General features: G+C 38.0%; 1 protein-coding gene across 9 annotated transcripts in view; it reads left to right on the top strand.

The window, feature by feature from the left end:
- LIFR (LIF receptor subunit alpha) overlaps nucleotides 1-24,809 on the top strand; it is a 120,504-nt gene that overhangs the window by 77,126 nt on the left and 18,569 nt on the right. For 7 of the 9 annotated variants that reach the window (XM_058308073.2, XM_058308062.2, XM_058308051.2 and 4 more), the window contains 9 exons: nucleotides 1,115-1,278; nucleotides 4,856-5,030; nucleotides 6,846-7,100; nucleotides 10,479-10,608; nucleotides 11,044-11,213; nucleotides 14,407-14,552; nucleotides 15,728-15,890; nucleotides 17,797-17,867; nucleotides 22,234-22,447. In XM_058308073.2, the coding sequence (XP_058164056.1) occupies nucleotides 1,115-1,278; nucleotides 4,856-5,030; nucleotides 6,846-7,100; nucleotides 10,479-10,608; nucleotides 11,044-11,213; nucleotides 14,407-14,552; nucleotides 15,728-15,890; nucleotides 17,797-17,867; nucleotides 22,234-22,447 (1,488 nt within the window). The remainder of the gene's footprint in view (nucleotides 1-1,114; nucleotides 1,279-4,855; nucleotides 5,031-6,845; nucleotides 7,101-10,478; nucleotides 10,609-11,043; nucleotides 11,214-14,406; nucleotides 14,553-15,727; nucleotides 15,891-17,796; nucleotides 17,868-22,233; nucleotides 22,448-24,809) is intronic. The other 2 variants (XM_058308056.2, XM_071207802.1) reach the window with 1 other exon arrangement.

Raw genomic sequence — 24,809 nt, 5'->3', positions numbered from 1 at the left:
GGAGTCCTTGTGAGTGACATCCTCCAGCATGAAGGGCTCCTCCACTGGGAGAAGAGGGAGAAGACTGCAGAAGGGGCCAATGGAAAGCATTTCCAAAGCGAGCTTTCCACATTTTGTCATTTTGGGGGTCCTGACCTGACAGCCATCCAAAAGAAAGCTCTTTTACTTTGATATTTCCTACTTATAGATCCTGGAGTTCACACCAGACAATACTAAAATTTTCTAAGGAACCCAGTTGCCATTTGTTTTAAAAGATGTATTATGAATCTGAAACAGCCAACTGATGGTTTTTCCAGTTTGACTCATTAATCATTGGGAGCTGCCTTTGCAAATAAATACATCTGTTCTTTTTTTAGTAATTGACCAATTTAAATTTGGCTTTTAATTCTGGATTATTTATTAATATGATTATTTTTTTTAAGAAGGTAATGGTACAAATAAATTTTTAAAAAGATTTGTTTATTTCTCACCCCACTCCCTCCGTTGTTTGCACTTATGTCTGCTCATTGTCTTTTTAGGAGGCATGGGGAACTGAGCCCAGGACCTCTCATGTGGGAGGGAGGTACCCAGTTGTTTGAGTCACATCCATTCCCTGCTTGTCTTTCATTGTCCTCATTGTGTTTTCTTGTTGTTGTTTTTTTCATTATTATTGTTTTTATTGAAATCATGTGAACTCAAATGGCTTTGATTACTTTACAGTGTTTCTTCTGGGAAGATGGCAGACTAGCAAGACAGAGGTCTCTCTTCTCTTCCAGAAAAATAGCTAGTGGACAGGCAGAAATGACCTGGAAAGAAACTTCTAGGGTTCAGGACCCCAGGCAATGGCTAGACACCACCCAGCAGAGATATGTTTTCTTGTTGCATTGCCTCTCCATGCCAGTCTGATGTGTCAGCCCACTGTCTTGCCCATCCTCTTTAGGAGGCACCAAGAACCCAATCCAGGACCTCCCATGTGGTGGGCAGATACCCACCCGCTTGAGCCACATCTGCTTCCCATTGATTATTTATTTTTGATCAAGAAAGAATAGAGTCTAAATAGTTGATTAATGGATTTACATTAGGAAAACTATTCCTTACTTTTACCAAGTTCTATCTTTTGTTTCCTTTTTTAAAGCCTTAATTCCAGACACTCCAGAGATCTTGAATTTGTCTGCTGATTTTCCAACATCTACATTACACCTAAAGTGGAATGACAAGGGATCTCGTTTTCCACATCACTCAAATGTCATCTGGGAAATTAAAATTCTACGTAAAAAGAGTATGGAACTTGTAAAATTAGTAAGTTTGAACTAAAATATTATTTTTTTCTAGGACATTAAAGAAGCAATTTTTGGAAAAACAAATCAGTTTTATTGATATATATTAATAAAGCTTAAGTCCATACAAAGTATATAGTCACTGGTATTCAGTATAATCACATAGTTGTACATTCATCACTTTAGTCATTTTTAGAGAATTTTCATTATTCCAGTAATAATAATTTTTAAAAAAGACAACAAAAACTCATCACCCCTCAGTCTCTCTATGCTTCCCCTGCTGTACATAGCTGCTATTCTGTTTCCATCTCTCTAGTTTACTTGTATTTATATTTTGTAAAAACTAACTTATATATGCAATATCACCCATATTCATATTTTACATGAAGTTTCACTATGTTACACAGTCCCATGTTAGGTTTTTTAGCTTTCCTTCTAGTAATATACATGATCTTAGCCTTTCTCCTGTCATATCGCATATAATAGCTCTGCTAGTCACAAACAGCATGACGTACTTTCACCATTTCTATTCATTTACAAAGATTTACGAACAAATTTTTTACCTCACAGATTAACCCTCAGCTTTCCTGATTCTGTTTTCTGGTGACCTTGATCAACCCCACGAATTTGCACAGTATAATTAATTCGTAGCAGTGTAGTCATATAGTATTTGTCCTTTTGTGTGTGGCTTGAAGAAGTTTTAAAAAAGATTTGAAAGTTTGTTTGAGTGAACTTTTAGATTATTACAAAGTAGATCATAAGTTCTTTCAGGGTTCATTAAAAACCATGTTATGATTAAAAAATTGTTTGGTAATTATTAAAATAATGTATAACCATTATAGGAAGTTTAGAAAATTCAGGGAGGATTAGCCTGTGATTCTACCAGTTGAACATAGTTTGTTATTCCTTTTTTATATGCATGTTTTTACATAAATGTAGAAAAGTATATAATTTAGTCTTCTGTTTTTAATCTAATATTATAAACTTAAAAGTAAATGTTTTGAAACATATGTAGCCACATAACAATTGAGAAATTTTTAATCTGCAGGCGTGAATTTATCAGGATCTTAAATACCATTCTAATATTTAATACATAAATTTTTTTCCTGTTGTTTTTTATCCTGCTTCAAAATAGTTTCCTTATGACCCACTTTTAGTTCGCTCTTAATCTAAGAGGGTAATTAGAGATAGTAATGATAAATTTTCACAGCTGGTCATACTAATTCTGCCTTTAGCCTTTTACTCTCTTTTTCCTTAATGGATTTGAAATATTTATAGATTTAAGAATTAGAATGCTATCTCACAATTTGACAGTTTATCCACCTAAATGCATATGTGAGATAGTTAAATCATAAGTAGGGTTACTCTGTATTTTGCAGATCCTTAATTTTCTTTTTTGGCTATCTGTATATTCCTGAAACAACAATAGTCGTAATTGAAGTTAGCACATATCTAATGCTTTCCGTGACCCTGAGAATGTTCTCAATGCTTTATATATGTTAATCCTTTTCCTCACAACAGTCCTGTGAGGGTGATGTATCATCCCCATTTTATAAATTCACAGAGACATTTAGTGACAGAACCAAGATTTGTACCTGGGCAGTTTGGTTCCAGAGACCCTGCTCTCTTAACCATTATAATTTATAAGTGTATATGTTTTCATCTAACATACCCTTCCCCTGCCTCTTCACCTGTGCACATTGAACCCACACTTTAAAACCCAGGTTGAATCCTACCCCTTTTGGTAAAAAGCCTAAAAGCTCTCTCTCTTCTTGAATTTTAGTGGCAGTTCTTAGCTGTGAATCTAATTCTTCAGTAGCTTTAATGTAGCGGTATCATTGTTGTATTAAAACAATTGTTTAAAATTGTATTGCTTAACTTTTTTTACTGCGTAACATTTTGTATTCTGGGCCACCGCTTCCTGGCTCAGGGTGACTTTTCAAAATATCCTTTTCCTCCTTTGTAAAATGGTGATAATACTTGCTCTAGGGTCTGAAAAGTAAATGATACGATATCTATGACACTGCTAAACAAATATTGATTATTACTACTACTTTGGGGAATAGGTGGCTTTAAAAACAAACTGTCTTCAGGATTCTGAAATAAGAGAGGTATTCCTTGAAAGTGAGTGAAGTGAAATAAGTGAATTGAAATGAAGTGAAATAGTACTCTAAGATCACAGAACTCCTTGCCACCAGACAACTGACAAATCAGCGAGGGCTGGGTAGTGATTTCCTACTTAAGGGAAGTATAGTCATTGAAGGGAAAGTATAGCGAAAGGCAAGGAAAATAGAGAAAGAACAAATTAATTTTAAAACGTGAAATAAAAAAGGGAAAACGATTCAGGTCCGTAGTAAAATTTGACATTTTTATTTATAATCATGTATTATCAATATCAGTATTTTAAGTCATTGCTGTGTATCATAGGACTCAATCATTTCATCGTCATTTGAAGATCAGGAACACACCGCATGAGTGCTTTGTTTCTCAGGCACTCGCCTGCTCCGCCGTGCACTGCGCACAGCCTGGCACATGCGGGCCCCAAAGCCAAGCTGTGTTGGAACCCTCTTTCTGTGTCTCTCTGCTCCATACTCCCACTTTCCTGTCCACTGCAACAACCATTTTGAACTCCTGTAATGGATTTCTTTTATTTACCTCCATTTCTCCAAATAACATGCTCACGTTGCTATTTCTTGATTTTCTTTTTCAGTTTTGAGCAGTACCCTTATTAACGTCCCACAATGGAAGATGCGCACTGTTTAGCCACCTTTCACTCCACCCACCCCAGCCTGCACACACTCCCGCGCTCTCTTACGTTCCCAGTGTGGGAATAGAATTAGGTTATAAACTTTGAGAGGCCAGTATGGAAACACTGTTCACAAGTAGTATGTGCTACGATTACTTTTCCTTATTTTGGTCCAGCAACTAGTATTGTCTTGTTTTTTGAGTTTTGTCTGTGGCATTAATTCAATTCTAAATTCTTTTCAGTTTTTGTAACTGTCCTCTCAGAATGTTCAGTTTTCAGTTTTATCTCCATGAATTAAATCTCTATGTGGGCCTTCTGACTTGCTTCCCGGCCTTTTTCACATAAAGACCCACATAAATACTGGCAGTATTTGTCTAGCACAAATCACGGCACATCAGTGAGGCTGCTTGGGGGCCGAGGTCATGGGGTCTCCACAGCCTCCACTCCTCCCTGCCACCCCTAAGGGAGAGGGATTGATACCCATTCAAGACAAGCCTCCGTGCTTTTAGCACTTCTCTTAGGAAGCCGTGGTTCAAGGGGTCTCCATCATCATCCAGAGGATCCCTTTCTTGTGACGGATCCTCTTTTCCTGAATCCCCTGTCTTCCTCCTATCGCCTCATTTTGGTGGAAACGGATCTTCTAGTAGCAACTTGCTTTTGTAGCTACTCTACTGTCTGTAGCAGCTGGATTGCTATATATAGAGGGATGTATTTTATTTTTAAGATTTAAATCAGTTGTCAACCTTTAACTCACTTGTTTGATGATTGTGTATTGTCTGTTTTTTTAATCTGAAAGGAAAAGAGAATGTGTCAGTACTTAGAAATAGAATTTCATGGTTGTGTACATTTTTAGGTGACCCACAACACAACTCTGAATGGTGAAGATACAGTTCATCACTGGAGCTGGACCTCGGACATGCCCTTGGAGTGTGCCCCTCACTATGTGAGAATTAGGTGCTACATCGATGATCTTCATTTCTCTGGTCGCAAAGAGTGGAGTGATTGGAGCCCGGTGAAGAACATGTCCTGTGAGCTTTTGATTTAAAGACTTTTTGTTTCAGATGGATTAGTCTTTCTCAGGAGGCAGGGTTAGTTTAAGCTTTGCATCCTCGGAATCCCGGTTGGCTGCATGGCAGTCACCTGGAGGGGGCTTCCAGGCCTCCTTCCCTGGAGAGTGGAGTCAAGAAGTTTGAAATCTGGGTTTTGAAACCAGGTTTGAAAAGTGCTATAGTAAGCACTGAGGAAAAATGTGCAAGTGTATGTAGGTGGTAATAAGAGCAGTTTTTTCTAAAACGATCCCTGATTTCTGGACCACAGCGCAGACCCCTAGTGGCTGCTGAGCTGTTGCAGGAATAGGGCTGTCGGCAAGCGTCCCACAGGTCATCTGTCGCTTGAATAAAACTCGTGCCGGTGGGACGTTGGCAGGGTGGGAGCGAGCCTGGGACATTTTGACAATAAAATGAAGTCCTTACGGAAAAAGGCTGGTCATTATTGTAGAGGGATTGCTCTGAGGTCAATATAGAGAGGTGGATTGGACGAAGGAGGCACTAGAAGCAGGTAGATACACAAGGAGAATCTTGTTCCAGCTGAGCAAAAGACAGGAGGGGTTAACTAGGATGCTTGGTTTTTAGAAATGGAATAGGAGGAAAGGTATGAAGACACTGAAGAGACAGAATTAGTATTGGTGACTGGCTGCATTTGGTGAGAGAGAAACAGAGACAAAAGTAACAGGTGGGCAGCTGGGTAGCTGGTGATGCCTTCACTGAGACGGAAGATCTATGAACAAGTTAGGTGGGAAAGCAGTACTTCACTTATTGTATGTTAAGTTTGTGATGCCTATGAATCATCTGGGTGGCAGTGTCTCCTAGGCAGTTTGGCATCCAGGTGAGTATTTGGGGCTGAAGATAGGTGTTTCATCAACGTACATGTGGTGTGATAGTTTTGGACTCCTGGAGGTTAACACAATTCAGGGAAAGGCAAATGGGAACCAGCGACACAGCCTGCGAAGCGTGTATGGCTAAGGGTGAGAGGCCAGCAAAGACAAGAGTAGCCCAGGTTAGGTTAGAGCAGCCCAGGAAAGGGCAGTGACATGGAACCCCAGGGAGGACGAAGGAAGGCTTTGGGCAGCTCACCAGATGCTGTAGAGGTCAAGGAGAGCAATTGCTGAGAAGCGACCACTAGATGGTGAGCCGTTTTAGCAGAATGCTGGGCGGTAGAAGCCAGACTGAAGTAGGTTAAAGAGAGAATGGGTTAGAAAGGAGAATTGAGGTAATTTAAAGGATCGACTGTTGAGAAAAAATGAAATAGTATGGCTTTAACCTGTAGAGCAATGGGACAGAAGAAAAGTGCTTCTTACTATGTGGAGGATTTGAAATATATTTAGGCAGATGGAAAGGAAGAAGTCAGCCCTAAATACTTAGAATGATTTCAAGGGAATGGAATCATTTAATGAATGGTGTTTTGTCTTTTTTTGCTTATTTGGTATGGGTTTTTTTGTTTGTGTATATAAACTCATTTAATATGAACCTCCAGACTTCTTAGACGTTAACCTATGGCCTTAGCCACTGACCTATGATTTCTCTCCTTTCTGACCCACTATCACCACCCAGTGATAAGTAAATAAAACCACATACACTTTTATTTCTTGTATGTGTCTGGCTCTGGGGAACTTCTGGGAAACATACCTCATGTTTGGGCCACCATCCTTCCAATGCCCCTAACAAAATGTTTTGTAGCTAGTGGGCTATTATACAGAAGCATCGTAAGAAAAAAAAGTCCATTATGGAGACTATTTTATGATAAAATACTTATAAAGTATTTCTAATTCTTGTATTTCTTTCTAGGGTCTCCTGGTTCTCGTACTAAGGTTTTTCCTCAAGACAAAGTGATACTTGTAGGTTCAAATATAACATTTTGTTGTGTAACTCAAGAACAAGTGGTATCAGCACAGATTGGCAATAAAATGTGTCCCCTTATCCATCTTGATGGAAAAAATGTTGCAATAAGTATCCATAATATCTCAGCTTCTGCAAGTAGTGGAACCAATGTGATATTCACAACAGAAACAGACATTGTTGGAGCAGTTATTTTCGCAGGATGTGAGTATATAATATTTTTTTAAGGAAAAATAATTTTTATTAATACATTTCTTAAATCAGTTTTATTGATATATATTAATAAAGCATACAGTCCATACCAGTGGGTTTTGGAATAATCACATCGTTATGCAATTATTTCCAAGAACAATTTTAGAATAATTTCATTGCTCCAAACAGAAAAACTCCACACCTCTTAGCTGTCACCTCTCAATCCCTCTGACACATGAGTATATGATGTTAAAGAGAGAGTTACTGTTAACCTGATTCATTTTGGTCCTACATGAAAGCCTTAATTCTTTTTATGAGGGGTGATTCTGTATCTTCCTTATTTCTTTGTTGCTTAATATAAATGAAATTGAAAGGCATCAGAATTTTTGCTTGGCTTAAGATGAGTCCTTAGCTTGTTTCCTACATAACTGGTTGGGTTTCGTAATAAGAGTTGGCATTCAGCTGCTATTTTTTAGTTGGGAAATTCTTAGTAAACAGCTTAGTTGACTCAAGGATAGTTGAAATATAATCATATTTCTTAATCCTACATTGTTAAACTAGGAATTATCTCATATGAATTAATTTCCCAGCTAGCTAAAGTATACCTTTTTTTTTTTTTTTAAAGTACATGAATTAAACAAGTTATGACAGTTTTATACAAAATCTTTCAGTGATACAACATATATACATTTCTGGAGTTTGATTTTTTAAATTTTTTTAAATTTTAAAAATCTTTTTGGGAGGTACCAGAGATTGAACCCAGGACCTCATACACGGGAAGCAGGTGCTCAACCACCAAGCTACACCCACTCCCGTTCCCTGGCTTTTAGGATAATATGTTTGAGGAGAACAGGGAGGCTGGAGGACAGGAGAAGAGGAAGACTCACTCTCTCACTGTGTTCTGTGTATAGCGATTTTCCATTATTCAGGGGCACCTTTATGAACACGGTCACTTCTGCAGTTCTGAAATTCCATGTTATTTCCAAAGATTGTTGTGGTGGACTACCCTACCTCATGGCTTGTGTTGAATGTCTAAAAGTTATTATGTTCTCAGCAATTTCAGGTCTAAATTGTATAGTTTTCCTGTCTCCTGGTGTGGTGTCACCAGCTCCTTTGCCTCCAGGAGAGTGTCTCTTCTTCCCTGCATTCTGAATTAAGAGGCTTCGAGTTTGGTCTTCGGGTTTCATGAATAAAGTGCATGATGTTTCTTTGGATTGCTTAGTGATTTTTCTTTTGCTTTCTCACGATTCTCAGCTGTGGCCTAGGTCAGCGGCTCTCAACCCTTCTTTCCATCTGTGGTAACGCATGATGAATTACCCTCCAAAGCGGACACACTCCCAACGGGATACCAGGATTAGGTGCCGTCCTCAGCTTGACAGCTGTAGCTCGGCTCTCTTTTTGCCTGCTCAGTAATGCATTTTGGAATGCAAGTCAGAGTGAGGTTATGTGTGCATTTACATTTTAGAAAACAAAATTCTCTTTCTTAATAGAATTTTAGGGAAACACTTGTAGCATTTCTCACAATGACCACAGAAGCGAAGCTGAGAGCCATTGGTATACATGGTGTTGTTGCTTGGTAAGCAATAGCCAGAGAGGAAGTATCCACTGAAATGTATGAAAGACAAAATTAAAACTAGAAAGATGAGAATATGCACTGTTTCTATTTCTGTTCTTTCCAACCATGACCTTATCTTTTATCATGGCACTAAAACCTACTGAATTCATCATTTAACCTTCATTTTTAGCATTTGGAGGTTGAAATATTGTTCAGTATTTATCACCTCGGAGCAGCAGCAGCATTTCCCTTCAGAAGGTCTTAGCTCCTTAGGCTTAAAAGAGCAGGTTATGAAGTGAGGTAGAGATCAGGATTCATTTTCTTTCCCATATGGCTGTCCTGTTAACCTACCATTTGGTGAAAATCAGCTTGTCAGTTTTACCCTGCACACACGCACATACACTTGCGCACACACACTGTCACTGCCTGCTGGGATATTTGGTTGGGATTACATTATATCTGTAGATCAGTTTGAGAGAATTTTCATTTTTACAACGCTGAGTGTTCCACCATGAACATGGTATATGCCTCCATTTATTTAGGCTTTCTTTAATTTCTCTCAGAGGCGTGGAGCCTTACATCTCTTTGGTAAATTTATTCCTAGGTGTTTAATGTATCTGCTGTGATTGGAAACAGCTTTGATTTTTAAATTTCATTTCCTATTTACTGATATGTAAAATATAATTGATTTATACCTAACTTATACCTAGCTTCAGTTGATTCTTGTGTAAGTTAATATCTTTGAAAAGGAAGTCCATTACATTTCAAGTGCTGTCTTTTTTTCCCCTTCTGTCTTTCTTCCCACTTCTCTCTAGTTTGCACTTTTATTTGGATTTTAAATGTTTCACCTTAATATTTATGCCAAATCTTAATCATTTTAAATGCACTCAAAAATTTTGGTATGTGATTTTAATAAAGTGACGAATAGTTTGGCCTTAGATTTAAAATATTTTCCAGAATAAATTTGTCAGTTTAAATTTACTTGTCAAATTGTTGAACTTTCATATACAGACCCACTACTCTTAACTATCTGAAATATCATTGAAAGGTTTTATTTCTATTTCTGGGGAAGGTATGTGAAATTCTCTTATGTCGTGGTTGATACACTAAAGTCTGTTTAAAAATTTTATTTTTTTTTTAAACTGAAATTATTTTACTAAATTGTTCAAAACAGTTGTTTAAAAACTTAAACTTTTCAGTGAAAAATAGTTTGAGTAAGTATGAGTACAGGGAATTACCAGTTTCTGTATATGTTTGTTTAAAAATGATTGCAAAATTTTAATTTCTGTAATAAGTAGTATCAGATGGTAGCAGAGAGCCAGGGTGAACAATTTCAATGAAGAGCAAAAGTAACAAAAAAGCATTAGTTGGTTTGCATATATAGAAATGTAAAATTTTATCAAGAATTACTTTGTGAATAATAATCCTCAACTTTTAAAAAATCTCTGAGACTTTTAACATGACTTATATTGACTTCTAGTATGATTTAGTACTAGTTTTCAAATCATAGTATGTAGATGATAGCTGATAATATTTTTAACCAGTAGCTTTTTTTGAATTCACTTATTGGACACAGGTTTCTTTGAGTAGGAGAAGTTTCCAGATGAACTAATATGTATGTTTTAATTAATCATTTCTAATATAAAGTGAACTCTAACAAAAATGTCATTAAAAGAGAGATAATTTCAGTGTTCCAAAATAAAATGTAAACTGTAAATTATTTCACTTTTTCAGGAAATTGTGCAAAATGTTCATTACCTTTTTAAAACATCACATTTTCAGTGAAAATAATGTAATCATAAGTAACTACATTTTTTTTTCTTTTTTCCTGTTAGATCCACCTGATATTCCTCAAAACCTGAATTGTGAAACACGTGACTTAAAAGAGATTATATGCACATGGGATCCAGGAAGATCAACAGAATTGGTGGGCCCACGCAGTACAGATTACTCTCTATATGAAAGGTAGTGTAATCAGGAAAGGATGTAAAATTTCCTGAGGCGTACATTGGAAGGGTGTTAAATTACATAGGGAAATGCTCTAGTTTCATTTATATCATGAGCAAGCTATAAAACCAAGTATGCTGAATAAAACTATATATATTGTAAATACTGCAGTTCAAGCACATGCAGTCTTGACTTCCTGGCTCCTTTTGAAGGAAGAACTTTAAAATAAAAACAGACTGTTTCTGGCTAGTGGGCTTATGGGTAATTTTTATTTTCTTTTACTTATTTTCTATCTCATGCAATTTCTTTCATGAGCATGAAATACGTCTGTAATTAGAATTATATACTTTTAAAAAAATTATTAGAAATTTACTCATACATTTTTTTCCTGCAATATTTAGCTCTTTCCATTTTAAAAATTTTTACATATTCTTTATTGCTCTTTTCATTCAGTTTTTCAGGAAAAAATGTTAAATTTAAAAGAGTTGAAGATTCAATAAATGAAAGCTACCAGTTATTCTTTCATATGATTCCAGATCAAGAAATATATAATTTTACTTTGAATGCTTATAATCCCATTGGTCGATCAGAATCAACAATTTTAGTTAACATAACCAAAAAAGGTAAGCTTCTACATAAACCATTGTCCATCTTGAGATTAATGAAAAGTGCCTTTATGGATTAATTTCACTGATTATTTTCTTTATAGATATTAATATTAATTGTGTACATTGTATTGAAATCATTAAAATATATAATTTCAAATTTTGCCATTTTATTGAAAATTAAAAATTTAAATTAGTCATTTACATAGAACCTGGAAGTATCTTTGCCTAATAGTTTTTAATTTCTGAAATTTTTAAATTTTTATTTTGAAATAATTTTAAGCTCACAGATAGCAAAAAATAGTACATTACAGTCCCAGGAATCCTTGACCCAGCTTTCCCCAGAGATAACATTTTTTTCTTTTGTTAGCATAGTATCCAAACCAGAAATTTGACACTGTTGCAATGCTGTTAGACTGCTACCTTACTCAATGTGGTGGGTAGAGGATTTTTTGGGCCCAAATAAAAGATCTTGAACTTTGAGCTGATCCATTACTGTGAGTGTGAACCCCATTATAGGAGGGGCCCTTTGATTAGTTTAGTTCAGTTAAGGGTCTTCGATTTAGATTACATTGGTAAGGCATGACCCAGGTTAGATCTTGATCCTCTTACTGGAGTTGCTTATAAATGGGATGAATTCAGAGAAACAAAGAGAAAAGAGCCTGGAACTCAGAGAGGAACCCACAGAAGCTGAGAGAGAAAGCCACAGATGAAGCAGCCAGAAGGTGAAAGCAGCAGAGCCTGGAGGAGAAGTCAGAGAGAGACTGGCAGACGCCACCATGTGCAGAGGAGTCCAGCATTGCCCACAGCCATCTTCAGGGAGAGCACAACCCCCTGATGATGTCTTGAATTAGACACTTTACTCAGCCTGGGAACTGTAAGCATGCAAGCCAGTAAACCCGCTGTAAAAGCCAAACCATTTCTGGTATATTGCTTTCGGCAGCTTTTAACAGACTAAAACAGATTTACTCTTGGTACCAAAGCTGTGTTAGGGTTCTCTAGGGAAACAGAACTGACAGGAGATATCTGTAAACAGTATGAGATTTTATAAAATTGTCATATGACAGCTGTCGGAATGTGCAAGTCCAAATTCTGTAGGGCAGACTGCAAACTGGGAACTGCCATGAAAGTTTCTGATGAATTACCAGGAGAAGCTGGTTGGCTGAAGTAGAGATGGAGATTCTGTCTTCTAACTGCTGAAGTAATCACTTCCTCTTTCAAGGCCCTCCACTGATTGGATGTGACTTCTCTCATTGTTGAAGGCAATCTCCTCGGCTGATTACAAATGTAATCAGCTATTGATGCAACAACTTACTGATGATTTAAGTCCGTGAAATGTCCTCACAGTACAATTATGCCAGCATTTGCTTGACCAAACAGCTGGGCACCATTACTTGACCAAGTTAACATAAGCCTAACCAACCTACTTAGTGCATTCATTTGTATTTGTGAGTGTGTGGTGTGTATGTGTGTGTCTTAATTTGCCAATTGCTAAAATAAATACCATACTGTGGGTTGGCGTAAATAACAAGAATTTGTTGGCTCATGGTTTTGAGGCTAGGAGAATTCTAAAAGCAAAGTATCAGCAAGATGATGCTTTCTCCCCAAAGACTCAGGTGTTTGGGGCTTGCTGTTGGAAACCCTTGGTTCTTGGCTTTTCTGTCACCTGCCAGGGCACATGGCAGTGTCTTCTCTTTTCTCCTCTGGGTTTTGTTGATTTCTGGCTTCTTCCTGTGGCATTCTCTCTTCTCTCTCTGTCTGAATTTCATTCTGCTTTTAAAGGACTCCAGTAATCAAGATTAAAACCTAACCTGATTCAGTGGGTCCACACCTTAACTGAAGTAACATTTTCAAGAGATCCTATTTAGAATGGACACACTCTCTATATTATGGACCAAGACCAAATACATGTCCAAACTGGGGCACACAGTTCAGTCCACCACAATGTGTATTTGTAGTTCTACTAAGTTTGATCCTGGGTATAAATTTGCTTAACTGTTGCCACAGTCATAATATAGACTATTCCATCACCACAAAGGAACTTCCCCATGCTATCCTTTTAGCACCCTCCTTCCAGCTCCCCCCCTGCCCTGGTGTCTTTATCCCTGGGCAACCACTCATCTCTTCTTTATTTCTGTAAAGTGGTCATTCAAGAATGTTTTATAAATGGAATCATACAGTATGTAACCTTTTGAGGCTGGCATTTTTCAGTATGGCTATTGTCCTTGAGCTCCATTCAAACATGTATCAATAGTTTATTCTTTTTATTGCTGATTTACAAATTTTTACCAAGTCTGTTAAGATATAACTCAGTAGAAATAAGATGTACTCCATCTCTTTGGCATTCATGCTTATGGTCATCCCATGAAGACTAACTCTGTGCCGGGCGCTGTGGCACTGATACCAGGGGCCTTAAACCAGGCACTCTACAGTACAGCCTGCAAGGAAATAGTAGATGATCTTATTGCCTTACTCATAAATGTCACATTTATCAATCCTTCCTGTCATCTCTGTCATTTCCTGGTTTTTCCCAAGGTCAACATGGCTACATCTTATACTCGAGCTGTAGTGTTTGTATGTACTTGTCTGCTCTCTGCCATTTCAACCTTACCTCCCCACACGATTATTTCTCACACTCAGGTTGGCACAGATTGTCACCTGAAATGTGCAGTTTGCTTCACTGTACCTTTTGTTTTTCCCAAGACCCTAGCCTGAAGTGCTCTTCTGCCTCTGTTTTGCCAGTTTTTGAGCTTTCTTTTGTCTTTTGTCTGAGCCTTCTTTCAAAGCTCATCTAAGTCTTGATTTCACCATAAACCTTTCTCCACCACTTTTACATTTGAATTTCTGTACCAGTGATATCTGTTCTACTCATTTACATTGTATGTAGCATATACACTCTCTTTAATTTTCTTTCTTTTTGTTTGTCATTCCCCACATAAATTGGAAGTTCCTTCAAGGCAGAAACTGATCTTGATACCTGGTAGTATTCCTAGCACCAACTGAAGAACTTTGAGCATGGTGGGTTCTTTAAAAGTATCATTATGATGTGGGCAGTAAATTGAAGTGTTCACAAATACTGGGTAGAATATTGATAATATGATACTTCTTTTGTTCTGTGTTTTCTTTTATTCTGTTTTGTCATATTATAAAATAGTTTTTCACCTTGAAATACATCTTTTAAATAACTCATTATTAATAATTATACTTACAGTTTATCCTCGTACTCCTACTTCATTCAAAGTGAAGGATACTAATTCAACAGCTGTTACACTTTCTTGGCATTTACCAGGCAACTTTGCAAAAATTAATCTTTTGTGTCAAATTGAAATTACTAAAACTAATTCAATGGAAGAATTGGTGAGTATTATTCTGGAAACTTCCTTTGAGGTTATTTTGGGTAAAATAATTTTCAACAAGAATCAAGTAAATCAAACTCTTTATCATAGTGATTTATAAAGAACCAAGGCATTATATGTCACTGTAGTAACGGCATTGTACTTAGCATTTACAAAAAGTTATAATAATACTGGATAATATAGAACATAAGTTTCACTTTTCATACTCAGAATATTCCCAGATCTAGTATAATACCTGGCATGTAACTGGTACTCAATAAATTTGTGAATAAATGAGTAGCTTTTGCTGTAACCTTTAACAGCAGTTAATGAACCAAGCAGTACCAGAGAGTTGAAGTGATTTTTAAAGCCCCTGAGTGCAGCACTGGTAGCAAGTTGTAATTATAATTGGTAATTATAAGTCAAAACATGGCTTTTTAATACACTTTAAATATTTAAGTTGACTCTTATACTGCACCATTTGGAAATTTGTGCTAACTCCAAAATAAATGATACTGTATTTGAATATTCATTTGGAAATTTACAGATGATTTCTAGGAAATCAATCAAAACCCGTGAAATATAACCCGAAAAGCTTCTTTGTAATAAATAATGGGGCATTCAGAGCCTTTCCCGAGACATGCAAGCCCTCAAAATTTCTTAGCATTGCTTCATTTTAACTTCGTCCAATTAATTAAATAAGTATTTGTTAAATATTTACTTGATGTTTCACACCATTTTAAGTGTTCTAAGTAACATATAAAAAAAGATGCTTAAAAGATGATACCTGCCTCCAAGAAGCTTCCAAATATCATCTTAATAATGTATGTAATTCTCACGAGCATCTCATATTACTAAGTTATTTTAAGGTTTATTGCATCACCATTGGCCATTGAGTGATTATCAAAATTATTTGATCCCCGTTGCATAATTTGACCGTTATTACTCAGATCCAATTTTGGATTAAAAAAGACATCCCAATTTTGTTTATCGCTATTACAGGGCATAATTTCACTGACTTGAAATTTATATAAGAATTAAAATATAGCATATGAACTATTCTTATATTTGAATTCATGGGCATTCAGTCGATTTATATTAACACAAATTTGGGAGCAGTCTTATTTTAAAATGTGTGTGTGTATGCATATGTACAAAAATGTACATATCAATATGCATTTATTTGTTTTTTAATAGCAGAATGTCACAATCAAAGGAGTAGAAAATTCGGTTTATCTCGTCACTGTGGGCAAGTTAAGTCCATACACTACATATATTTTTCGCGTTCGTTGTTCTACTGAAACTTTCTGGAAATGGAGCAAATGGAGCAATGGAAAACAGCATTTAACCACAGAAGCCAGTAAGTTAACTAAGTGATTTATGGCTATACATTCTGAAGTTTTACAACTTTTTTTTTAAGAAAGTATCTTGAAAGGGTCTAAGAGCAGAGGAATGCTTGGGTAAATTGTGTAACATCTGCTAATAAAATATTATGCATCTTAAATGATGGTTTTTAAAGATTTGGGAATGCTTAGCACATGTTCTGTGAAAGTACTAGGCTACTAAAAGATTGTGGCTATACTAAAAGATGCATAGGAAACCAAACTTAAGGTGATAGGGTGATTTTTCTCCCAATATTTTCTCAGTTTCCTGGAATTTTAATAATTCAATAAGATTGCCTTTTAATTGAAAACAATTATCAATAAAATTTATTAAAATTCTAATTTGGAACTTAGACTGAGAAATGGATGAGGCTGAAAAAAAATCTTGAACTTCACTTTCCATAGTACATCTAGGTTAAAACAGGTATAAAACCAGGTAACTGGTTTTCCAAGTATGATAATTTCCAAAGACAGAATGGGATTCAAATCTATCCTAGAATAAACAGATTTCAGCTTTAAAAAAAAAAAGACACACACACAAAACTTAGATACAGGGATAGTTTTCAGGAATCATCCTATAAAATAGCCAAAGCTTTACATAATCCAGGACAAAAAAGAACTTGCAAAATAAGTTAGCAAGCAACATAACAAACAAAAAATGATAACTGTTAATCCTTTCCACATGAAGGATAGAGGTATGAGGGGAGCTTTGCTCTACGTGTAAGAATTATCTGGATCTTCAAAAATGAATCCTATGCATGAGACCAGAGAAGGAGTTTATTAATTATATGTTACTACAGAACAAATTACCCTAAAACTGAGTGACTGAAACCAGCTAACACTTATTATCTCATAGTTTCTCTGAGGCCGAAATTGGAGAGGCAGCGTGGAGGCTCTGGCTCTCCGCCTCTTGTGGGGTTGCAGTGAGGAGGTGAATGCAGGCAAGAGGAACCGTCCTCAAAGGGGTTTCCTTACGTGGCCTCAGTTCTCACCTTGGGGGCCTCAGGACTGCCTGAGCTGCTTCTCACCTGGCAGCCGGCCCCTCCCAGAGCACGTGTGCAGAGAGAGATGAAGGCAAAGGCCGCCATGTCTTTTATGTAGACCTGGCTTCAGGAGTGACGCCCTCACGCCTGCCGTACCCTGCTGGTCAGGCAGGCCGACCCTGGGACTGTGGGAGGGGCAGGGATCCCGGGCCCTTCGGAGACTGGCAGCCACAGGAGCTTTTGCCTTCGGCTGATGAGCTATTGTTGCCAAGAGGATAAGGCAGCATTAATTCACTTAACAAATACTTATTGAGCACCCATTAGGTGGCAGGAATAGTTCTAGTCTTGGGGGGATATAGCAGCCAAAAGAGACCTCTGCCCACGGAATTTAGAAAATTTAAAATAAATTGAAATATGTAATTAATTGTATGTCAGGTGGTGATGAGTGCCACAGAACGAAAAATAAAGCATAGAAAGGGAGCCAGGAAAGCAAGCCTCAGGGTTTGTCTGGGGGAAGAGCATCCTAGGCAGGGGCACAGATAATGCAGAGAGCCCAAGGCGGTGTCCTTGGCTCCTGAGGACCAGCCAGGAAGCCAGTGCGGGGCACTGGCCTGAAGCCAGGAGAGGGTCGGAGGTTTGAGAGAAGGACGAGGGCCAGATCCCGTAGGGCCTTGGAGGGTGATTTTAACCCTTTCTCAGGGCCTTGGGGTTTCCAGAAGGTGAGAGAGCTCAGCTCTTCCCTTGGCTCCATTTTCTAAGTGGAAGCAATGGAACAGCTTCACATTTGTATTGCGAATTCCAGAAACCCTAGAGAAAACTTTCAAGCACCACCAATTGTTGATTTTATTAACTACCACATGGTAAGCATCTTCAAATACTAACTTTAAAATCTCCTTCGTAGTTCCATCAAAGGGACCAGATACTTGGAGAGAGTGGAGTTCTGATGGAAAGAATTTGATAATCTATTGGAAGGTAACTATCTGATGCTTTCCCCAAATGCAATAGCTATTATGCTAAACTACCTGATTTACATGTGGTACTTTGGTGATGGAGGAGCCAGGATTTTCCACATTGGCTTAATTCAAAGTATTGCTGAGAATCTAACCTGGCTCCTAAAATCCCCCAAACCCGTCCTGATTCACCAGGTGTTGTAACTTAGGATTGTCTGTCTTAGATCCGAGCAGTCATTAGTTTGATTTTACAGGGTCTGAAGGGACCTGAAGATGGGATGAATTACATCTCCTTCACTTTAGTCAGAAACACAACCAGAAACTACAAGTTAGAATCCTAAATGTTTTTGTTAACATCTTTTCTTCTATAATTAGGAAACTACTTTTTTATGTATTTCATATGTGATTTGTTTCCTTTGAATAGATTGCATTATGCTATGCCAGTTAGAAAGTTATGTGGTTTGGTAAAATATTTAAAATAAAATATGAATTGCATTACACTTTATCAGTTTTTCTCTTCTAAAGTAAACTTTTAAAACTTTACTTTTAAGTATCTGTTTTATGAACACCAAAAACACATGAACAGTTGTTTTTTATATCAGATTCTGTAGGGACAGTTGTAATTGGATTCTTTTAAATAGTGAATTTTATTATTGAAAGTAAAAGAATTTATTTTTACAAAAAAATGATTTCAGTACAACTGAGTAAAGGGAAGTGTATGTGTAAGTTCAGTTATAAATGTTTTCGCTTTGGTTATATATGACTGTCACATCCTCTTTTACTCATGATTAGAAAATTTACTGGCTATATGGCAATGATTGTATAAATCACTTCAGTGTAGTGGAAGTTTGGAATGCTGTTCCAACGAAATGAATGTTTAACCCTTGGTTAATGAAGTGGTTCACATTCTAACTTCAGTGACTAGGTTTATGATGATGCCATTCACCATTCACCAAGAAAGAGCATGATTAGGTGAAAAACTGTGTTGTATTGGACACATTGAGGTGTTTTTGTTTTTTAATTAGAGTAGTTGAAGGTTAACAGAAAAATAGTACAGAAAGTACAGACTTCCCATATATTCTCTCCCCCACACACATAGTTTTCCCTATTAACATTTTACATTAGTATGGTGTCTTTATAATTGAACAATATTACCCTAATTATACTATTAACTATAGTCCATAATATTAGAGTTTACTCTTTGTTTTACACTTCTCTGGTTGTTGTTTTTGTAATTTTTATTCAGGTAACATATATAGAGCCCTGAATTTCCCATTTTAATCACTTTCAAGGATGCAAATCAGTGGTGTTAATTACATTCATAATGTGCTCTGGTCGCAGCCATCCATTACCAAAACTTTTGCACCACCTCAAACAGAAACTGTGTCAATTAGGTATTCACACCCCATTCCTCACATCAACCCCAGCCCCAGGTAACCTGTATTCTAATTCTGACTCTTATGAATTTGCATATTCTATTTCATATTAGTGAGGTCATAGAATATTTGTTCTTTTGTATCTGGCTTATTCACTCAAGATGATGTCTCCAAGCTTCATCCATGTTGTCACATGCATCAGAACTTCGTTCCTTTTTGCAGCTGAATATTATTCTATTACATGTACATACCACATTTTGTTTATCCATTCATCGGTTGATGGACACTTGGGTTCCTTCCACCTTGGCAGTTGTAAACATCAATGTGCCTGTGTTGAGATTTTTACACAGGTGCCACTGGGATATCCTTAGTCCAGTAAATGGTTGGCTGTAAGGCTCTGGACCTCAGGGAGAGTCAGAGCTTAAAGACATGGCTTTGAGTAGCATGTGAATGGGATCACTGTGCGTTAACATGTAGGGTGAAGAGTGCCAAGGCTGGGCTCCTAGGTGAGTAGCAGCATGTAAAGGACTAGCTAAGGAAGCAGATCTAGTAGAGACGATTGAGACCGTCAGTGGAGCAGGAAGACTAGAATAAAATAATATTGCAGAAACCAAGGGAGGGGGACATTTAAGGAGTGAGTGGTCCCATGAATCAAACACAGTCCAGTGTCTTAGCAATAAAACATGCCCACTGGACTAGGCCAGGAGTTGTCAGAGACCTTTGCTGGAGCGGTGTATTAGGGAAACAGAATTAACAGATGTGTGTGTGTGTAATGTAAATATGTATATAAGTATATAAAGTAAATATTATGAGATTTTTAAAATGAAAAGTGACTGTGGGTAGGCTGCAGGCTGGTTTTCAGTGAATTCCTCAGGAAAAGGTTTTCAGTGAATTCCTCAGGAGAAGCTGGCTGGCTGAAGTAGAAATGGGCAATTTTTCCTTCTGACTGCTGAAATAATCACTTCCCCTTTCAAGGCCTTCAACTGATTGATGAGATTCCTGTCATTGTGGAAGGCAGTCTCCTTAGCTGATTGTAGATATAATCAGCCGTTGATGCAATCAGCTTGCTGATAATTTAAATCCAGGAAATGTCCTCACAGTAACAGCCCAGTGCTTGCTTGACCAATCAGCTGGACACCATCACCTGCAAGTTGACACATGAACTTAATCTCCACAAGCAGTGTTTTCAGAAGAGTGTTAATATTAAAGTCGGTCTAGATCAGAGGGTCCCATATGTTGCCATATAAATGAGGGTGTTCTTTTTTAAATAATGTTTGAGGAGTTAAAGATTTATAGAAATAGCATACAAAAAATATAGAGTTCCCATATATCCCCTCACCCATGCAGTTTTCCCTGGTATTAACACTCAGCATTAGTGTGGTGCCTTTGTTACAACTGATGAAACAATATTATTATAATTGTACTATTAACTATAGTCTGTAGTTTAAGGTTCACTGTGCTGTGCCTACAGTGGTTTTTTAAAAATGTTATTCTTGTAACTTATATACAACCTAGTATTTCCTCATTTAGCCACACTCAGACATATAATCCAGTGCTGTTAATTACATCGGCTGTATGGTGGGCCACTCCTTTAAGTCCGCTTTTGGAAATCTATATTAAAAATCATCTTAACTATGAAAAAGAAAAAAAAAATGACACCCAAAGGTTCATCAGAATATTATTTTAGTATTGTGAAAAATTGGAAACAACTTAAGTTTCCTTTATTTAAGGAACATTTAAATAAACTGGTAAAAGTGACATGAATTATAGACATTAAAATGCTTATAAGTGTATTAACAAGGACAAGTGGGTAATACAAAAAAGGGAAAAAATATAAAATTGTGTCAAAAGCTTAAAAGTGTTTTAATTAAAACCTAGAAAGGCAACTTGAAGGGAGTATTAAGATGTAAGAGTAATTATATGTATTAATCAGCCAAAGGGGGCCAAATACTAGAACTCTGCTGGCTTTTATAAGGTGTATTTATTTGGGGTAGAAGCTTACAGTCACAAGGCCTTAAAGAATCCAACTCAAGGTACCATAAGAGGTACTTTCTCGCCCATGTGTTGACACAAGATGGCGGGCTACATCTGTGAGGGTTCAGCCTTCCTCTTCCCTCTACAGGGTTCATGGGTCCAGTTTCTTCCAGTCTCAGCTGTAGGCTGTCGTAAGGTTCATCTCTATTCCCAGCGCTTGTTTCTTTCTGGGCTCAGCTGCTCTCTTCCCTTCACAAGGTCAGCTGTAAACTATCAAGCGACTGGCTCAACTCTCCCTGGGATTCTAGCATCAAAACCAAGTTCTCTCCTCTGCTGTATCTTTTTCTGTGTATCTACTTCCTTCTTCTCCCTGAGTGAGTGACCTTATATATAGCTCATAAAGGGGGTACGGGGACTCAAAACGAGTTGCCCTCTAATGAGGTGGTTGAGTCAGAACCCTAATCTTAACATAAATTAATCCAACATCTCAGCTGAATCTAATACAATCAAGCAGCAGCCTGGTTTACAAACATAATCTCTCTTTGGAATTCATAAATAATATCAAACTGCCATGCCATATTTAAAAGATGGAACTATGCGAGATTTTTACTTGTTTTCTTTGAATTTTTGCATATTTTCCAAATTTTCTTTAATGGGCATATACCACTTTAAAATGAGAAAACAATAACTGTAATATTGCCATTACATTTGCTTTGTTTGTTTTTGAGTAGAACAATTCTGATCACCTATTATTTTTCAGCTTCTGAGAAGTGGGAAGGTAATTTTTCTGTTATAATTCTTTTAATTTTTTTATTCCTGTGTGTTCTTACTTTGAGCAAAGGCAGCTTGTTCAGCACCAGTTACCTGGTTTATCTAGGTCACAGCAGATTTTAAACCTATGTCTATTAATAGCTTCATCTTGCCTAATGTTAACTTGTTATGTTACTGTCATGTCCAGATTGGACTTCCTAGTCTTGCTGATTTACAGTCGCTTCCTACAGCTTTTTATGAGAGAATTTGCTTTTTCTTTTTTCATAGCCTTTACCCATTAATGAAGCTAATGGAAAAATACTTTCCTATAATATCTCATGTTCATCAGATGAGGAAACACAGTCCCTTTCTGAGATCCCTGATCCTCAACACAAGGCAGAAATACAACTCAGTAAAAATGATTACATCATCAGTGTGGTGGCAAAAAATTCTGTTGGCTTATCTCCACCTTCAAAAATAGCTAGTATGGAAATTCCAAATGGTGAGTACTGAAGATAATCTAGGACATATGAAGAACAAATTAAAGCGAACAGTTTTGAAGGGTGTGGTTGCTCTCATCTAACGCCAGTATTCTTCTGTCCTCTGCTGCTGCTGATATGTAAGGAGCAATAAGCAGATCCCGGTCTAATACCATTCAGAGACAGCAGTCATTAGCATTGACTCAAAACATCTGCGCTGAGGGTTGGATCACTACTGTGCCAGTTACACTATTGCCTGATGAGTTAGGGTGGTAGATATTGCTCCTAGGAGGAAACATTTTAGCAGTTTATTCAAATGTCAAGTTCACATATTGCTGCAAGAGCTTTAGAGTTGCTGCTAAGTCCATTAGCTGCTTTTGCAATACTATCAGCCAGGAAAAAAGACTTTTTTTTTGAGCTTCCAGGGCCAGGATTAAACCCCAGACCTTGTTTGTGGGAAGATAGCACTTAACCACTGAGCCATATCAACTCCCCTGAGTTGGTTTTTTTCATTTGTTTGTTGGTTTTTTTGTGGGAGGCACTGGGAACCGAACCCAGGACCTCCCATGTGGGAGGTGGGCACTCAACTGCTTGAGCCACATCTGCTCAAAAATAAAAGACTTTTTTTGATCAGCTTTCTTGATAAGAAATTCTTTATTATTAGCAATCCTTTATTGATAAGAAACTCTTCCTACAGTCTAAATGAAATCTTCAGTAGAAACTTACAAAGATTCTGGTGTACATTATAAAATGATTTAATGCCTTCCTTGAAGTTTGGAGAACACCAGTACGGACATCTCCCCTTAGCCTCTGCTTAGCGCCTTTCGGGTTGTGAGTTTTAAATGACCTCTTCTCTTCCTCCAGGTCATTCCCTGGTGTCCCTGCTTTGCCTTCCTGCCCCAAGACAGGAGCATATTTCTATCACCACCCACTCATAGAGGAAGAAACATTCGCCTCGTTAGTGTCCTCTGAGTATCTGTCTTTCCAACCCTTGCTTGAAGCAGTTTCTTATGGTTTGTTACTTAGAGGGTCTTCTGTCTCAGTTGGCTGTAGGGGAATGAGGAGGAAGAAATTGGAAAAACCTGGTACTTTTCAGAGAGACAGACAAGGAGCACCAATGGCAGCCACTACCAGGAGAGGTCCCAGGGCAGCAGTGCTCAGAGGCAGGGAGGGGGTTAGAACAAAGCAGGCGAATCCCTATTTATTTGGGCCTGGCCAAAAAAAGCATCAACTGTGTGGACATGCATAAGAAGATTACCTCCTGATTTAGATTCCCTTTCACTGCTTTCACAATGATTGGCAATAGCTATGCCATCTTTTAATTCAAGAACTATAATCCTGCCTTTTCCGTGTATCTTTCAGAAGGTAGTCATTCACAGAACCAACAATGGCCTAGTCATCCGCTTTCAGAACAAACCATTGTTCTTGAGGATTTCCCGAGTGGGAGTCCTACAGCTCAGTACAGGTTCACAGTGTGCGCTTCTGATCACACGGAGCCAAAAAGCTGTCATGTCCAAAGTCTTCTGCACTCTAAGCCAAGTTGCTGTCCTGTGCTCAGTAGTGTTTGCTTTATGAATGTGAAATTTTCTCAGAACACTTCTGTGGTAACCCCTAATTTCCTGAACCTTTAAATAAAAGTCGGCTCTAGAAATTACTTCTACCCTGCTCCTGTGGGGAATTTCCCACTCTGTTGGCCGCACAGCCAGAACCCCACCGCAGTGCCTTACCGCCGACCTCGGGCCTCACTCCTCACCTAGGCCAAGAGCTGGGAGCCCGCAGGATGGAAAACCAACCCCCCCGCACAGCCCCCTCTCCCCTCTCCCCTCCCCCCTGCTCGCCGCCTTTTGAATTGCACCCAGTCTTTTAGGCAGAAGACGCTATGGCCACACCATCCTTCCCTTCCTGGTGTTTTGCTGCTTTTGCACAGGTCTTCCCCCTCCCCACCTGGACCCCCTCTAGGGTAGCAGTTTCCCTCTTTGTTCAGCTCCTTCATCACGTGCCTCCATTGCGTGCCTGGGCCAGCGCAGGGTCACAGGCAGAAGCCCCCGCCTGCTCTTGCACACACAGCACAGTGTGTAGGGAGGGAAGGGCCGCGTACCCTTCACCAGCTTCCTGCCCCCCCCCCACTCTCCATCACCAGGCACCGTCCCCTCCAGTCCCCTCAGCTCTGTCCTTCTCTTAATCTCCCTAACCTGGCCCCATTCGTCACTCCCTGATTGTGGGTGTTTTTTCCATGACTTTTTTTCAGCTGCTGGAAAAGTGACCTTTGAGTAAAAAAAAAAAAAAGATGTGTTATTTATGTGTATAGGTGATTGCTAGTTAAACAGAAAGAACAGAGGAACGTTTTTACTCTTTGCTAAATGTTTATCTCTTTTCTGTACAGTG

The sequence above is a fragment of the Dasypus novemcinctus genome, chromosome 2 (assembly GCF_030445035.2).
Source record: "Dasypus novemcinctus isolate mDasNov1 chromosome 2, mDasNov1.1.hap2, whole genome shotgun sequence".
Lineage (NCBI taxonomy): Eukaryota > Metazoa > Chordata > Mammalia > Cingulata > Dasypodidae > Dasypus > Dasypus novemcinctus.
This window is presented reverse-complemented; position numbering and strand designations above follow the sequence as displayed.